This window comes from Anomaloglossus baeobatrachus, chromosome 9 (assembly GCF_048569485.1).
Source record: "Anomaloglossus baeobatrachus isolate aAnoBae1 chromosome 9, aAnoBae1.hap1, whole genome shotgun sequence".
In the NCBI taxonomy this organism is placed as follows: Eukaryota; Metazoa; Chordata; class Amphibia; order Anura; family Aromobatidae; genus Anomaloglossus; species Anomaloglossus baeobatrachus.
In genome coordinates, this window is record NC_134361.1 from 89,351,719 (window position 1) to 89,370,148 (window position 18,430).

Below are 18,430 nucleotides of genomic sequence, written 5' to 3' on the forward strand. Positions count from 1 at the left end.
ATAGCTAAGCAAACATGACTTAGCACACATAAGAACAATAGTCTGGCTGAATGTTAAGAAACTTTAACCCATGAGAGTCCATGTCGTCACATTCCTCCCCCTTCTTAATATTAGCCAGACATGATAGGCTTCGGATCATCCTTCTCCTCTTGGCGGCATTGTCCTTTTTAATGGTGAGGTCAGCAACAGAGGCTTGCATCTATACACCTCCCTCTGATTACCTCCCCCAAGTTGAGCAGCCATATTGTGGACAAGCACTAAGGTGGGGTCCATGAGTTGGGCCTGCACAAATCTCCCACTATCAATCCTCCCCCAGTCAATAGCCACAGTGTGGTTAGGCTAACTCACGGTTCTTGGCTCAGAAGTGGATGCTTGAGACTGGGAATGTGAATTATCCTTGGAAAAGATGTTAGAAAGATCCACATCAGGGTCCTGCATGGTTTGGAAGTGGGTGATGGCTGCTTCAAACTGACTGGATAGTCCTTGTCCTAGGTCATTCTCCAAAACGACTGGTGTGAGCAGGTAATCCCCAAGCCCCACTTTCACTTCCCTTTGAGTGGTATCTGAAACAACAGGCTTGGTGGGGCCATCTATGAACCCCACTTCAACTTCCTCCTGGCTAGTCCCCGAAACAACAGGTGTGGGGAGGCTGTCCATAAACTCCATATGGACCTCTTCCTGGTCAGACCCCAAAGTAACTGGTGTGGGGACGGTGTCCATAAGCTCCACATCAGCCTTGCTCTGATTAGTCTCCACAATGACAGGTGTGGGGAGGCTGTTCACAAGTCTCACATCAACCTCTCCCTGGTCCTTTCCTGAAATAACTGGTGTGGGGACGGTGTCCATAAGCTCCACATCAGCCTTGTTCTGGTCAGTCTCCACAATGACAGGTGTGGGGAGGCTGTTCACAAGTCTCACATCAACCTCTCCCTGGTCCTTTCCCGAAAAAACTGGTATGGGGACGGTGTCCATAAGCTCCACATCAGCCTTGCTCTGGTCAGTCTCCACAATGTCAGGTATGGGGAGGCTGTTCACAATCCCCACATCGATCACTTCCTGGTTGGTCCCCAAAATACCAGGTGTGGGGAGGCTGTCCACAAGCTCCACCTCGACCTCTCCCTGGTCGGTCCTTAGGTCCAGCTGCACACATGCCAGAGGAATGTCTGAGCGCTGGCCCTCAGCCAGGGAGATGGATAATTGGGAATCTGGTACAGGGTCTTCTGGAGAAACAATAACTGGGCTTCAGAGTGATGGAAGATCCAATGTCTCGAAGTCCCTGAGCCTGTATATCACCGACCTTGACCGTCTGGATGTGGGGATGGAGGTTGGCTGGTGTACGGTGTCCGGCCTGCCGTAGGGTGTGGACTGGATAAACCACTTCCTCAGCTATTGGTGTTTCTTGGGAGTAGCATTCCTCAGGTCTCGTTGGTTCATCTCGGCATATGTTGACTGGTTGGAGTGGCAGAGGGGCTCCAAGCATGCGGCCTCGGTTTTGGAGACAATCTTTATCTATATGTCCATTGCGCCCACATGTATAACAGCGCCATAGATTGGGCGAGTCACAGGCCCTGTTTGTAGTCCTTTGTTTTGGCGCAGCTTCTGCTGGGTAGCGGGACCATCTTTCTCGACCGTCTGGTGTTAGCAGTACTGCAGCTGGAATCCCATAAACATATTCCAGAACATAAGCCCTCTCTTCTCTTGAGGATCTAGGCCCCAATGCATCCAACAACGCTGTGGCTTGGGCCATTTTGGACAAAGTTGATTCCCAATTGTCACTAGATCCATGATGTGGCACATAGTTTAAATCCTCTGGGTCAATATCAGCGGGATCCTCATCGTCCTCTGCATCATTCTGGGTATCCCAATGGACTAATTTCTGGATCAAAGCTGACCGAGTCTCAGCGTTCCAGTAGATAATCTTTTGCCTCTGGCACAGATCCTGTAGCATCCATTTACTGCAGCGGTCGTAACTCCTCTCTTGTCCTTGTCCCATGGCTGAGCTGGTGGGGTTGGACATGGTAGCGTCCGAAACCTGAATGCCTCCCCTATGGCGTGCTGGGTATGCTTATGTGCCTCCCTGCTTGTTGAGCCCTGGACGGTGTCCGAAAACACCAGTCCGCTGCAGCTCCCCTGGGTAAACCAGGCTGAGTAGTATCCCACTGCTGCCACCAATTGTGGAGACACGGGGCTCAGTGGGTGCTCTCGTCCACTAAAACCCGCCGCCTTTAGAAAGACAGCGTGGCTCAGGGCTCATCCCAACTGAACGCCGGCCTCCTTAACCGTGGGCGTAACACTACTCAGACAACACAGGGTGAGGGAACCACAATAATTAGACTTTATTGGATCCCCAAACAATTAACGGCACATAACCAGCAAAATACAAATGTAACAGGCAACAGAGTCTCACCCTTCCGCTGGCTCACCAATGATTTAGAATGTCCATGCCTCACAGGTTCCAAGCTGTCTGAGGTCTGCAAAGTCTGTAACAGGTGACTGAACAGTCCCAACCTGAGTGTCCTCCTTAGGTAGTCCTGGTTTGATATTAAAATCCTGGCAGCCGGAGTCGAAATCCCTAGGCTGTGGATATGGTCTCCAACCGGAACCGGGGTCCCTAGATTGAAGCCATAAGATATCCTGATCCTCTAGTCAGCTCCAAAGAGCTTAGACTGGATCCATCAGCATCCATCAACCTTCATCAACAACCTGGTGGCTTAAAGAAGTCCCTTTTTATAGCCACAGCCTTCCACTTAGATACACTGCGTCATAATCGATTGGTTGGACAAGATTGCTTCTCCCATTGGAGGAATTTCAAGCTGCATGGATAATGTTCATTTAAATGATGTGGGTAGAAAGACTGAGGATATCTACATGGAGCCTGCAAGTCTCTGACTAGACAATGGCTACTAAGGTAATCACATTAGCAATACACAACTACAATACAATGATTACTGAAAGAGACTGGAGATACATAGCTAAGCAAACATGACTTAGCACACATAAGAACAATAGTCTGGCTGAATGTTAAGAAACTTTAACCCATGAGAGTCCATGTCGTCACACTTTTAGATAAATGAGGAGAGACATTTGGTAAAGTTAACCAGTCTGCCTTTAGAAATGCGGCATGGATTAATACAGGCAATTTGGTACAGCTTTAAATAAATTGAGGTAGTTGGGGTACAGTGTTCTAAAAGGAACTTACTTGCTTAAAGAAGCTCTCCGTGAATTTTTTTCCCTGATAATTGCCTCGATGAAAGTCTCAAGAATGTACTTAGTTTTAGGCCATACATAAGACGTTCAGATGTTAAGATCGTGAAGCACCCAGTAGGATAAATAAGGACAGTATTACCGTATATTCTAGATATTGATTACTATCAGACCAGGAGATTAAAGAAACAAATTCACAGAGTGTCTCTTTAACAACCTGAAAAGTCATTCAGCTCTTACTGTGCATGAAGCCGCCAACATCTGCTATTCCTATCATTTATTTATAATGCCCAAACACATTCAGCCTTGCGGTAGGATTAGAGAGATTCTGCTGCAATGCAATTTTATAAAAGAAAACTAAACAGGGAAAAATCTGTAATGAGATCCCTGCTAATGAGAGGAAAAAGGAACCTGTGCGCAAGGGACAGAAGTTTAGTCCTGAGCACAGCAGTGGATGGAACGTATTAACGAGGGGGGCAGACCGGTGCTCAGAGCCGCAGACGTCTCAGCCCTTTCATCTTTCCATAATGGGCAGGTATTACTTTTGAGATGACATTTCTATAAATGTAAATGATAGGGATTGTAGTATCTTCTGTCCTCATCTAAGATATAGGAAATTATGCTGCATTGTAGAAAAGTATTAGGAAATATGGATATTACATAACAGTATGTTTTATAATGCAGAATTCAAAGTCTGTTAACTAGAAAGAGGGACACATAAAGCCATGTGCTTTCATAGTCATGCTGCCTCTACATGTAAAACCATATCTCCCAACTTCTGAAGAGCAGAAATAGGGAGAAAGCATGGCAAATTTTGGCCACACCCCTAGTCACATCCCAAACCACACCCATTTGGCAGTGAGGGATGTTCAGCAGATGCCCCGCACTGTTCATTCTTGCATAGCAGCCAGAACTTTCCCATATTTATATTGGCTTCACTATATGACAGTCATGGTGAACCTTTCATAGGCCGAGTGCCCAAACTGTAGCCCTAAACCCAATTTTTTTTTGCGAAGTGCCAACCAATCCTATTATGTAAATAATTGATTGTAACCTTACCTTTGCAGTCTTCTCTTCTCTTCAGCAGGGGGCATCACGCTCATGCATGCTTACCATACATTGAAGCTGAGCCTCTCCCACTGCCCTTTCCAGACACAGCAGTTGGATTGATCTTTCTGAAAAAAAATTGCAGCATATTAGACAGACAGAGATTTTAGCCTGGAATGCAATCAGATGTCACCCTGTAATCCACATCTACATTTCAAAGTCTGAACATCTCAAAATCCCATAAAGATGTACGAGTTGCTCCCCTCCCCTTTCATGGTGTAGTTATGTCCCCCTTCCTGGGCCACTTCTTAATAAACATGTCCCCCATCCTGATATATATTTCCTACATTCTCATATACTTGTCCCCATCATGGCCCCATCCTGGTAAATGTACCCCATCCAATCATATTCCCCATCCTGGTAAATATTCCTTATCCTGGTAAATGCTCCCCCATCACGGCATATATCTCATCCTGGTAAATATACCCCATCCAGGTAAATGTACCCCCATCTAGGTATATGTCCCACTTCCTGGTAAATGTTCCCCATCCCAACATGTTCCCCCATCCTGGTAAATGTTCCCCACCCCGACAAGTTCCCCCATCCTGGTAAATGTTCCCCTTCCTGGTAAATGTACCCCATCCTGGCATGTTTCCCCCATCCTGCCATGCATGTTTCCCCCATCCTGGCATGCATGTTTCCCCCATCCTGGCATGCATGTTTCCCCCATCCTGGCATGCATGTTTTCCACGTCCTGCCATGCATGTTTTCCCCATCCTGGCATGTATGTTTCCCCACCCTGGCATGAGTGTTTCCCCCATCGTGGCATGTTTCCCCCATCCTGGCATGCCTGTTTCCCCCATCCTGGCATGTATGTTTCCCCCATGCTGGCATGTATGTTTCCCCCATCCTGGCATGTATGTTTCCCTCATCCTGGCATGCATGTTTCCCCCATCCTGGCATGCATGTTTCCCCCATCCTGGCATATGTGTTTCCTTGACCCTGGCAGAGCACACAAGTTAAAAAAAAAACAAAAAAACACAACAACTCACCTTCCAACACCCGCTCCACTGTTGCGCGCCGCTTGGTCCTCAGAAAACGTCATTACGCCGGCGCCACTTACTGACACTCCCGCCGTCTCCTAGGCAGCAGACCTGTGGCCTAGAAGAGAAGTGTCAGAGCGAGGAGAAATGTCTCCTCCGCTCCAACACAACTTTGAACTGCTAGCGCGACCACACCAGCAGTTCAAAGCGGCTGCATGAGGCAACAGCACGCGTGCTGGCAGAAAGTGCTTTGCATGCCCAGTCTGACATGCGTGCCATAGGTTCGCCATCACTGCTATATGACATGTTGATTTTTTGTGTCTATAAGGCCGTGTTTACTTGTTGCATAAATCCTGTGGCTTTTTATTTTCTGCAGGATCTGCACCAAACTGCACAATAACAATTTTCCCTGATTATTGCATCTGTGCTGCATTTTTTATACCTTTTCCCTATTATTTCTTGCAGAAAAGCTTGGATTCTACTCTTAAAAGTAATTGCAGTTTTTTCCATGCATTTTTTTAAGCTCCACATAGAAACCTCTAGAGTCTAGAGAATAAAAAAAGCACCAAAACCGCAGAGTTCAACAGCGTCTTTTCATGGAATCACATCCATTTTGCTTTGATAAACACAGCTGAATTTATGTGCAAAAAAAGCAGCAGAAAAACCCGTCATTTATGCTTCATGTGAACACGGCCTCAACAATACATTTTTATTACATTTTTTATGGGTTTAAATAGAGAACAATAATCAATTGTGCCATTTTTTTTACACCATTTACCTATTCCCATAAATAATAATCTGAACCCTGTGTTGTTTAGGTCGTTACGATTACAGGGCACCAAATATGTCCATGTTATTTTCTGATTTGTCATGTTTATTATTTTTTAAAAAAGTGCAATAAAAATTACATTATTCTATTTTTTTAATTGTTTTTAGTAATTTTATTAGAAAAAACTATATTTTTTCCTCTTCTAGAATACAGGACACAGAGTTGCTGCATTGTACAATGGATCTCTGTGTCCTGTGTAATCAGAGGCTGCAATGCAGGTTCATCTATGTAAAATCCTTCCTGTGAAATCATTAAAGCTGGTGGCTTCACAGCTAGCAGCTACTGTTATGTGTTTGAAAGTTGCTAGTTTAATTACAAGAGGCTGGTGAAAACTAAAGTTACTATATTTTTGTCATTTTTTTCTCATTTCTTTATAGTAGTTTTAGGGGAACAAAAGAATCTCGACTTCTTCCTTCAACTACATAGAGATGTAGTGTGTGTATATATATATATATATATATATATATATGTAGCTGAATAATTTGCTTCTGGCTTCTCTGCGTGCAATACAAGTCAAGATTACCAAATCCTTTTATGCCTCAATACAGGCAGAGGCTCATTGGTAAAGCGGATTCCTTATGGATGCAGAGCTCACAAGCTGGTGAGTTCTAGCCCTGTTCTAGGAAACCAGAGCAGATGAGAATTCAATTTATTCACTGCTCTTCTTGGGTTAATTTATTCACTGCACAGAGGGGAGGAGCTGGGACAAGAGCAGTGACCAGCAGGACTGCAGGAGTGAGCCCTTAAATTGGGACAGTCCCACTGAATCCAGGACGGTTGGGAGGTATGGTATAACAGGACAATATATAGTGTACAGGAAGTGAAGACATCATAGAAATATCCAGGACAGCCGCTATCTAGTGTAAACAGCATCACAACTAGTTTTTACTAAAGTTTTAATGACAGGATACATACCGCTATAAGGTTCTTGCAATGAAGGCAATATCAGCCTTTGAGCCTTACAGCAGCTGCAACAGTCACAGCCATGTGTCTGTGCACAGTTTCAGCCAAACTACAGACTAACAACCGTTTTCCTAAATATGCAATGCAGTATGCATCAGAGAGCACGCAGCATCCAAGAACACACAGCATCAGAAAGTTCACAGCATCAGAGATTATGCAGCATAAGCAAACATGTAGTATCAGAGAGCATGCAGCATCAGAGAATATACAGCATTAGAGAGCACACAACATCAGAGAGCATGCACCATCAGAGAGCATGGAGAAACCAAGGAAAAAATTGTGAAAAAATACCCTGCTGTAACTAAATAAAAGCATAGTGCATATAAACATAGGGTACTTAGTAAACACTGTTTTTGATCAAAAAAAGCATAAAGCTATCCCACCAACGCCAAGGTGTACCCAGTTGGGATAGTACCTACACTCTCTAATATTAAAACCTTACCATGGGTCTAAAATAGGCCTCAATGTGGCTAAGGGCTGAGAGCGACCAGGTCCCAACAGGACACACACAGTCAGGGGGATTCACAGAATGAAATGTCCAGCTCGCTGAGAAGGGGGCCACTCCCTGTTTGTACTGAATACAAAAAAACTACATAAAAACAAAAAAGTGAGCCGGAGTATGAGATGGTATACATGGTACTTGTGAGACCATGTTCACACTGGCCATGAGACAAAGAGAAACCAAGGAAAAAATTGTGAAAAAATACCCTGCTGTAACTAAATAAAAGCATAGTGCATATAAACATAGGGTACTTAGTAAACACTGTTTTTGATCAAAAAAAGCATAAAGCTATCCCACCAACGCCAAGGTGTACCCAGTTGGGATAGTACCTACACTCTCTAATATTAAAACCTTACCATGGGTCTAAAATAGGCCTCAATGTGGCTAAGGACTGAGAGCGACCGGGTCCCAACAGGACACACACAGTCAGGGGCATTCACAGAATGAAATGTCCAGCTCGCTGAGAAGGGGGCCACTCCCTGTTTGTACTGAATACAAAAAAACTACATAAAAACAAAAAAGTGAGCCGGAGTATGAGATGGTATACATGGTACTTGTGAGACCATGTTCACACTGGCCATGAGACAAAGAGAAACCAAGGAAAAAATTGTGAAAAATACCCTGCTGTAACTAAATAAAAGCATAGTGCATATAAACATAGGGTACTTAGTAAACACTGTTTTTGATCAAAAAAAACATAAAGCTATCCCACCAACGCCAAGGTGTACCCAGTTGGGATAGTACCTACACTCTCTAATATTAAAACCTTACCATGGGTCTAAAATAGGCCTCAATGTGGCTAAGGGCTGAGAGCGACCGGGTCCCAACAGGACACACACAGTCAGGGGGATTCACAGAATGAAATGTCCAGCTCGCTGAGAAGGGGGCCACTCCCTGTTTGTACTGAATACAAAAAAACTACATAAAAACAAAAAAGTGAGCCAGAGTATGAGATGGTATACATGGTACTTGTGAGACCATGTTCACACTGGCCATGAGACAAAGAGAAACCAAGGAAAAAATTGTGAAAAAATACCCTGCTGTAACTAAATAAAAGCATAGTGCATATAAACATAGGGTACTTAGTAAACACTGTTTTTGATCAAAAAAAGCATAAAGCTATCCCACCAACGCCAAGGTGTACCCAGTTGGGATAGTACCTACACTCTCTAATATTAAAACCTTACCATGGGTCTAAAATAGGCCTCAATGTAGCTAAGGGCTGAGAGCGACCGGGTCCCAACAGGACACACACAGTCAGGGGGATTCACAGAATGAAATGTCCAGCTCGCTGAGAAGGGGGCCACTCCCTGTTTGTACTGAATACAAAAAAACTACATAAAAACAAAAAAGTGAGCCGGAGTATGAGATGGTATACATGGTACTTGTGAGACCATGTTCACACTGGCCATGAGACAAAGAGAAACCAAGGAAAAAATTGTGAAAAAATACCCTGCTGTAACTAAATAAAAGCATAGTGCATATAAACATAGGGTACTTAGTAAACACTGTTTTTGATCAAAAAAAGCAAAAAGCTATCCCACCAACGCCAAGGTGTACCCAGTTGGGATAGTACCTACACTCTCTAATATTAAAACCTTACCATGGGTCTAAAATAGGCCTCAATGTGGCTAAGGGCTGAGAGCGACCGGGTCCCAACAGGACACACACAGTCAGGGGGATTCACAGAATGAAATGTCCAGCTCGCGGAGAAGGGGGCCACTCCCTGTTTGTACTGAATACAAAAAAACTACATAAAAACAAAAAAGTGAGCCGGAGTATGAGATGGTATACATGGTACTTGTGAGACCATGTTCACACTGGCCATGAGACAAAGAGAAACCAAGGAAAAAATTGTGAAAAAATACCCTGCTGTAACTAAATAAAAGCATAGTGCATATAAACATAGGGTACTTAGTAAACACTGTTTTTGATCAAAAAAAGCATAAAGCTATCCCACCAACGCCAAGGTGTACCCAGTTGGGATAGTACCTACACTCTCTAATATTAAAACCTTACCATGGGTCTAAAATAGGCCTCAATGTGGCTAAGGGCTGAGAGCGACCGGGTCCCAACAGGACACACACAGTCAGGGGGATTCACAGAATGAAATGTCCAGCTCGCTGAGAAGGGGGCCACTCCCTGTTTGTACTGAATACAAAAAAACTACATAAAAACAAAAAAGTGAGCCGGAGTATGAGATGGTATACATGGTACTTGTGAGACCATGTTCACACTGGCCATGAGACAAAGAGAAACCAAGGAAAAAATTGTGAAAAAATACCCTGCTGTAACTAAATAAAAGCATAGTGCATATAAACATAGGGTACTTAGTAAACACTGTTTTTGATCAAAAAAAGCAAAAAGCTATCCCACCAACGCCAAGGTGTACCCAGTTGGGATAGTACCTACACTCTCTAATATTAAAACCTTACCATGGGTCTAAAATAGGCCTCAATGTGGCTAAGGGCTGAGAGCGACCGGGTCCCAACAGGACACACACAGTCAGGGGGATTCACAGAATGAAATGTCCAGCTCGCTGAGAAGGGGGCCACTCCCTGTTTGTACTGAATACAAAAAAACTACATAAAAACAAAAAAGTGAGCCGGAGTATGAGATGGTATACATGGTACTTGTGAGACCATGTTCACACTGGCCATGAGACAAAGAGAAACCAAGGAAAAAATTGTGAAAAAATACCCTGCTGTAACTAAATAAAAGCATAGTGCATATAAACATAGGGTACTTAGTAAACACTGTTTTTGATCAAAAAAAGCATAAAGCTATCCCACCAACGCCAAGGTGTACCCAGTTGGGATAGTACCTACACTCTCTAATATTAATTAGTATCTCACAAGTACCATGTATACCATCTCATACTCCGGCTCACTTTTTTGTTTTTATGTAGTTTTTTTGTATTCAGTACAAACAGGGAGTGGCCCCCTTCTCAGCGAGCTGGACATTTCATTCTGTGAATCCCCCTGACTGTGTGTGTCCTGTTGGGACCCGGTCGCTCTCAGCCCTTAGCCACATTGAGGCCTATTTTAGACCCATGGTAAGGTTTTAATATTAGAGAGTGTAGGTACTATCCCAACTGGGTACACCTTGGCGTTGGTGAGATAGCTTTATGCTTTTTTGATCAAAAACAGTGTTTACTAAGTACCCTATGTTTATATGCACTATGCTTTTATTTAGTTACAGCAGGGTATTTTTTCACAATTTTTTCCTTGGTTTCTCTTTGTCTCATGGCCAGTGTGAACATGGTCTCACAAGAACCATGTATACCATCTCATACTCCGGCTCACTTTTTTGTTTTTATGTAGTTTTTTTTTTTTTTGTATTCAGTACAAACAGGGAGTGGCCCCCTTCTCAGCGAGCTGGACATTTCATTCTGTGAATCCCCCTGACTGTGTGTGTCCTGTTGGGACCCGGTCGCTCTCAGCCCTTAGCCACATTGAGGCCTATTTTAGACCCATGGTAAGGTTTTAATATTAGAGAGTGTAGGTACTATCCCAACTGGGTACACCTTGGCGTTGGTGGGATAGCTTTATGCTTTTTTTGATCAAAAACAGTGTTTACTAAGTACCCTATGTTTATATGCACTATGCTTTTATTTAGTTACAGCAGGGTATTTTTTCACAATTTTTTCCTTGGTTTCTCTTTGTCTCATGGCCAGTGTGAACATGGTCTCACAAGTACCATGTATACCATCTCATACTCCGGCTCACTTTTTTTTTTTGTTTTTTTTTTGTTTTTACCATCAGAGAGCATACAGCATCAAAGAGCACACAACATCAGAGAGCACAGAGCATCAGAGAGCACAGAGCATCAGAGAGCACACAGCATTAGCGACCATGTAGAATCAGAGAGCACGCAGCAACAGAGAGCACACAGCAACAGAGAGCATGCAGCATCAGAGAGCATGCAATTTGGACCAACAAAGTCATGCCACAGGCCTAACTGTCAAGTCATTCATAGGGGCACTGTCCACCGGCAAGCAGGTAGGCAAGGGAGTGGAGTTCTCCTCAACAATGATCTTTTTAAACCCCATTACAATGATCTATTGATTAGAACAGAAGACATAAAAAGTGTGAATAGATTAAATTATACGTCTCAAATATATGTCACTACCAATTCAGCTGACTTCCTTCAGTATTACAGGAACAGGTGTTTAAATTTTGGACGATAATCTGGTGAAATTCTCTTCCCTATGAGATACCAACTGTGACGTAGAGGGAGTTGACTCTACATAGCAGTGTGAAGGGGTTACTCATTCAGCACGTTTGTTAAGGTGACAAAGAGTCCAGCTGTGATGTCACCACTAGGGGGAGTCAGCACACAGTGTGTGTAATGATATCCACCACACTGTAGAATCAGAGCTGTCTGTAACAAATCTAACCACTAGTGGGATCCCAGGCACACCACGGAGTCCTAGGCAACTGAATATTTGTTAAGAGGAAGTGTCCTAGCTGGGTTCAGAGCTGTGAAAGGGAGCGCAGTACAAGGGAGGAGGAGGAGTCAGATTCCAGGACAAGCCAGAAATCGGTAACATGGAGAGCAAGCCGAAGGAGGGGGCACAGGGACGGGACAATGAGCAGGAGGAGAGCACGGAAGGTAAGACAAAACAGAGGAGCTGGGAGACAGGGAGCTCAGGCAAAACAGAGGTCAGAGAGGTCAGGAAGGGTGGGGGAGGTAAATTACAGAATCTAGAGCACTTACAGGAACCAGCCGCGCACACTGCAGAGCAGATCCATAACTGGCAGCATGATGATGGAGGGGACGTCCTGATAACGTGGTGAGCTCCTGGGAATGAGGCATGGAAGGAAAAGCTCCTCCCATTGGGAATGCCGACAACATGATCAGGTGACTGATACAGCTCTGTCACAGCAGAGTGCAACAGTATCCTGACACCAGCTAGTTTACTTCTTCCACATAACCTGATTCTCCAGTAAAATAACATAGGCCCTATTGCGGCTTCAAAGCAACATAGACATGGTACAGCGTCCGTTCCTGGTCAGGTCAAGCTAATCCCCCTTTCCCAGGGATTACTTCCAAAGGCATAGCAGCCTCCACACACTGACCATACGTTAAACAAATAGACACCATTTTAAAACATGAGACACAAACATTTGCGGAGGTATCTGGATAGCCAGATCCACCTGTCTCTCCAGCTATCTGTAAAACCAGTCCCTGTAACGCCTTAATAAGCCTTGTGGCACTACAAGTACCAAAGCGAACATCCAAGTTTACACCACCTTTGTAACACATACCCGCCGCTGTCGCGGGCGGGGAGGATTCCGCCGCTCGCTAACGCTCGGGTCCGGCGCTGCTGCGGCTGCTGCTGCTCGGTGGCTCGAGCGGTGGGCCGGATGCGGGGACTCGAGCGGTGCTCCTCGCCCGGGAGTGAAAGGGGTGGTTGGTTTGGGGGGTTTAGTCTGTGACGCCACCCACGGGTTGTGGTGAAGATGGGCACCACTGCTGCTGGTGACGGGGATCCCGGGAGCGATGGTGGGGAGCAGCTGGGATGTTGTTTTCCTCCTCCGTGGGTAGGGGTCGGTGGTCCCGGGTCCCGGTGGAGCGACGGGGAGTCAGGGTTGGTGAGGTGCAGGGTTGCAGGGACAGCGCGGCGCGGTGCCGGATGGCACGGGTGTACTCACTCAGTAAGAGATGCACAAAGTCCTCGGTAAACCAAACGGCTGGATGGACGGGTCCCGCAGCTGGCTGCAGTGTCTCTCCCTGGACAGGTGATGGCGGCTGTCTTTCCCTGCACCTTTGTGTACTTGTTTGACTACGATGGATCCCCAACGGTAGTCCGCTCCCCGGTGTATGGATGCCGGAGGAGCCCGTTTGCCCGCAGGCGCTGGCCCTTGGGTCTCTAGCCTTAGGCGGTAGCTGTATACCCTCACGGTGTGGGCGGTTGCCTTCTATCAGGTCTTTGGCTGTTAGAAAACCCCTGGGGTTCCGGTCACACTTGGATTTGACTATTGTTGGCGGCTCCAAGCCTGGTCGGGGTCCAATGGCCCTGCCTGTGTGTGCTGGCTTCACTTCGCTCCCCGGTTGGTACTGGCGGGCGAACGCCCGACCCCGGTCCTACGGTTGTGCGTTGCTTCACCACTCCTGCAGACGGCCACCACCGTCTGCCAACCTTGTTGTCAGTACCTGGGCCACAAACCCAGACACCCAAGTGTTTACTCCTCACACTTCAAACTCCAAACTCGTTCTGTCACTTTTCCCGCCTCCAGGCCTGTGAACTCCTCGGTGGGTGGGGCCAACCGCTTGGCTCCGCCCCACCTGGTGTGGACATCAGACCCTGGAGGGAGGCAACAAGGATTTTATGTTTGGCTAATGTTACTGTCTAATGGGATGGGGGTGTGTGAGTGTTACCTGTGACGACCTGGCTAGTCCAGGGCACCACACCGCCATGTTACAAGCAGTTTATTGACAAAGTGGAGCCTTGTATTTTGATTTGGCAGGAGTTTACCCTTTTCATTGCTTTGTTGAATTGCTGATCTATAAATATAATGAAAGAGTCAATTTATGTGTTTCATAAAATCACAAAAAGACGATGACAAACACGGTGAATTAATTGACAATTCATCCCAATGGGCCATGAATCAGCAAAATACAAATCAAGCAAAATATTATTCAACTCTAGCCAAGAACCTGAGGTTGACTTCATACAGCATATTGCTATATTTCAACCATGTAATAAGATGTCCTGTTTATTTTGCGGCCCAGATAAAGGAGGAGGAAACAAACTTTTTCTAAAGGGTTAATCTGCAACTGATGGAATCAGAATAAGCTGTTTCTAATGCCACATGCACACATTGAGTATTTTTGTGAGATTTCACCTCAGGTTTTTTAAGCCAAAACCAGTAATGGGTGAAAGAATACAGAAGTGGTGTCCATTTGTCCATAATACGTTTCCTCTGATTTTAACACTCCTGGTTTTGGGTTCTAAATACTGAGGTAAAATAAACCTCACCAAATACTCAACGTGTGCATGTGACCTAAGGGTTAATCTGAAGTAGGTGTATCAGGCTTTATATTAGTGCTCAACAAAGTATATTGTTTTTTTTGCACTGTATTGCAGTATGTATATGGAGCACCCTACGGGGTCTGGGGGATACTCGTCACTGGGCCGGTGAGGGTCAGAGGGTTGTCATGGGTGGCCCTGCCCGGTTTTGTGACCCTGAGATGTCCACAAAAAGGGATGGATGGTGGGATGATGGGATGATGGTGGGGGAGAAGGTGGGAGTAGTAGTTGTCTCGTGACGCCACCTACGGTATGCGGCCAGGAATTAGCCGCCGCTGCAGTCACTGTCCTCTGGGGCGAATGGTGTCGCAGCAGGATAGTTCAGCTTCCCGCATGTGAAGCTATGCCCCAGGGAGGATGATGGAGGTAGCAGTGGCCGTTGGTGCCGAAGTGCGGGGCGCCGGCGCCAGCAATGAAGGAGTGATACAGAAGTTACGGTTCCAGGTCTTTTACTCACAGTTCGTGGGCTGCCCGGAGGCACCGGTCTCCGCTGCGATGGACTCCAGCCGATCCCGGGCAAGTCAAAGGTCAGAACCGGTGCGGTAGTCTGTGGGCCCTTCCTCCTTGTGCTTTTTTAGTGTGGATCCCCGTGACCTAAAGTACTTGGGGACCCCAGTTTAGTGTTTAATTTTTTGTCTTGTGCGCAGGTGATGCAGATCTGCTGTGGGGCCTGACTGTAATCACGACTCTGGACCCTATGTTCCACTGTGCTCCAGGATCTTGTGGTGGCCAGAGGGACGTAGAATCCCCCTGCCTGGCAGATTCTGCTGTAGAGTATGATCCACCCTAGGGCTCTGCACCCTGTACTGCGTCGGTTCCAAGGAAGCAATGAAGCTCTCCCCTCGGCAACCGTGTTTCTCCTTTGTCCCACAGGAGCTACCGGTCAGCCAGCTCGTCCCCTGCTCCTTCCAGTCTGCCCGGTCCTAACTGTGGAGCTCTGAAGCACTCTCCACAGCGACCGTGTTGTTCTGAGTCTCAGACTATTCTAAAGTAAAAACTGTGTGTTCTCTCACTTCCCCTGTGCTGCTCCCACCTTCCTGATGACTAACTGGTGGTTGGGAAAGTCCCGTTGCTATGGTGACCACCTCTAACCCAGTTTCTGTAGGAAAGCACCTGAGCTGTGTGTGTTGTGTAAGTGAAAACCAGTGGTTAACCTCTTCCTTACCCAGGATGAGTATTGCACCTTAAATCAGATGCAATACCCTGTGGTGTCTGAAGCCTCAGGGGCACCACATATACATTACTGTATGATTTGTATCATTTTTTAAGCACCAATATAAAAAATGTGATTTTTGGTTTAGTTTCTATTGCATGTATTTTTTACTGTTCACTAGAGTTGAGCGAGTACCTAACTATTCGTACTCGCTATACTCGTAACGACTACTGTCTAATACTCGCGTATTCATTCCAAATAGCGTGTGCAATGTAAGTCAATGAGGAATACTCGCAATGTAAGAGTAACCCGAATTCACATGAATAGTACGGCATTCGGGTTACTCATTACTTTGCGAGTTTTCCCCATTAACTTGCATCACACACACTATTCGGAATGAATACGCGAGTATTAGACAGTACTCGTTATGAGTATAGTGAGTACGAATAGTTAGGTACTCGCTCAACTCTACTGTTCACATTTCACACAAAATAATCTGTTGAACTAATCCTTCAGGTTATTATGGTCATTTAGATACCTAATATGTGTAGGATTTGTTTTTCTTCTTACATGTACGCAATAAAATATTTTTTGGTGGAAAAACATCTTATTTTTTAACATTTTTGGCACTGGGGACATTTTATTTGTACTACTTTTATTTCATTTTTTCACATTTTTAATGTATATTTATTTCTTTAGATTATTTGTTCCCTAAACCATCAGAGATTTTTTTGAGGATGGATTTTTTTTTTAACTTTTGGTAACTATGGATGCCTCAGTTATAGGGAAAAACAACAGACTGCAGTGAAGTACATCACTGGCAGAGCTGATCAGAGTCCGCAAGCACTCACACCATTGAAACTGGTATCTACTTTATTTTGAGTGTGACCTATTTTTTCACAGGATGATAAAAATGAATTTAGACACGTACATGTTCACTATACGCTCTCTGCAAAAATATATATTTAGAGAGCAATTCCAAGAGATTTATCAAGACTTCCTAACTGGTCCCAGTGAGGCCCTTTTTACAAGATTAAGAAATGACACTTTACGCCACTTTCCCCAATGATTTTACCCAAGAGCATTTAGGGGCCCATAGAAAACTGAAGATTTTACAAGATTTGTTTAGTTCACCTCAAATACCTTCTTTTCTCATTTTAGGGATGACAAGAAAGATGGCCTTCGATTTTACACGGATCCTTCATATTTCTTTAACTTATGGAAAGAAAAGATGTTACAAGCTACTGAGGACAAGAGGAAGGAGAAGAGGAGACAGAAAGTGAGTTTCTTAAAATCTGCACTACACCTCCTATGCGATTAAGAACATCTAATGAATCTGTCACCAGGTTTTTGCCACCTAATCTGAGAGCAGCATAATGTAGAGGCAGAGATCTTGATTCCAGCGATATGTCACTTACTGGGCTGCTTAGTGTAGTTTTGATAAAATCACTGTTTAATCTGCAGTAGATTATCATTAAAGGACTACTTGGCATACTGCCAGATAGTCTGGCATATTTATGAGCTCTGTATAACTGCTAGATCTGCAGCAGTGAAAATATTGGTTTTACCAAAATGACAGCAAACAGGTCAGTAAGTGACAAATCACTGTAGTCAGGGTCTCTGCCGCTACTTTATGCTGCTCTCAGATGGGGGAGCAAAAACCTAGTGACAGATTCTCTTTAGAGGATAGGGCCGCTGTTATGGTTACAGTCTAATTCTCAAACTATTTTACTTATGGAAAGCTTTGATAGACCAGACATGCATTAAAGAAAATCTGCCACTAGATTTATGCTGTCCGAATCACAGTCAGCATGAATCAGAGCTTGGCTGCGGGATTGCAGCCAGGTATGTCGTCTGAAATAATCTACTAAAACAAAAAAGTATCTCCAGCACACCTTAAAAGAATTAGGCAGAAGGTCTTGGGTGGTGCTAAAACGTGGTTTTATTGAAACAAAAAGAAAAGTCTGTCCCAACGTTTCGGTCCGAAACGTTGGGACAGACTTTTCTTTTTGTTTTAATAAAACCACGTTTTAGCACCACCCAAGACTTTCTGCCTAATTCTTTTAAGGTGTGCCGGAGCTACATTTTTGTTTTAGTAGATATATTTCTCCAGAGCACCCAATTATATAGTGAGCCAGGTTTATTCTACTATTGATCACCAAAGTCCACTTACTTATATACACTTCGATTAAATCTGACTAAACACAAACTTGGCGCCGGATTACCGACCAAGAATGAAGTGAATAAATCCAATTTATTATGAAATATTTTATTATCAATAGATGCATACAGATATACTTTAAACAAGAGAGCCACCTGGGGGGCACATGGTTCCAGAGTATCTACATATCATCTCTATCCTATGTGTAATGTGTTGACACTAGACCTTAGCACAGGGTAATTGCGTCCAGTATCCATACATTGACACTAGACATAGCAAAAATAATCACATCCAGTGTCAATTCCCATTATAAACACATAGTGTGTAGCCTCATAATAATTCCGTGTCAGCATATGGTCATAAACAGATGCCCAAGAAAATAACCATTAATTAGTCATCCAGACATGCAAAAATTAATTTCATTGGGCATATCACCACCATTACCTAATATGTTACCATCTACTCCTTTTTTTTTGCTTTTATCAGCGCGGC

General features: G+C 44.6%; 1 protein-coding gene across 2 annotated transcripts in view; it reads left to right on the forward strand.

Annotated features, from left to right (window-relative positions):
• Window positions 1–18,430, forward strand: part of LOC142251245 (actin-binding protein WASF3-like) — a 186,894-nt gene that overhangs the window by 144,117 nt on the left and 24,347 nt on the right. For both annotated transcript variants that reach the window (XM_075323869.1, XM_075323870.1), the window contains exon 5: window positions 16,939–17,056. In XM_075323869.1, coding sequence (XP_075179984.1) covers window positions 16,939–17,056 — 118 coding nt within the window. The remainder of the gene's footprint in view (window positions 1–16,938; window positions 17,057–18,430) is intronic.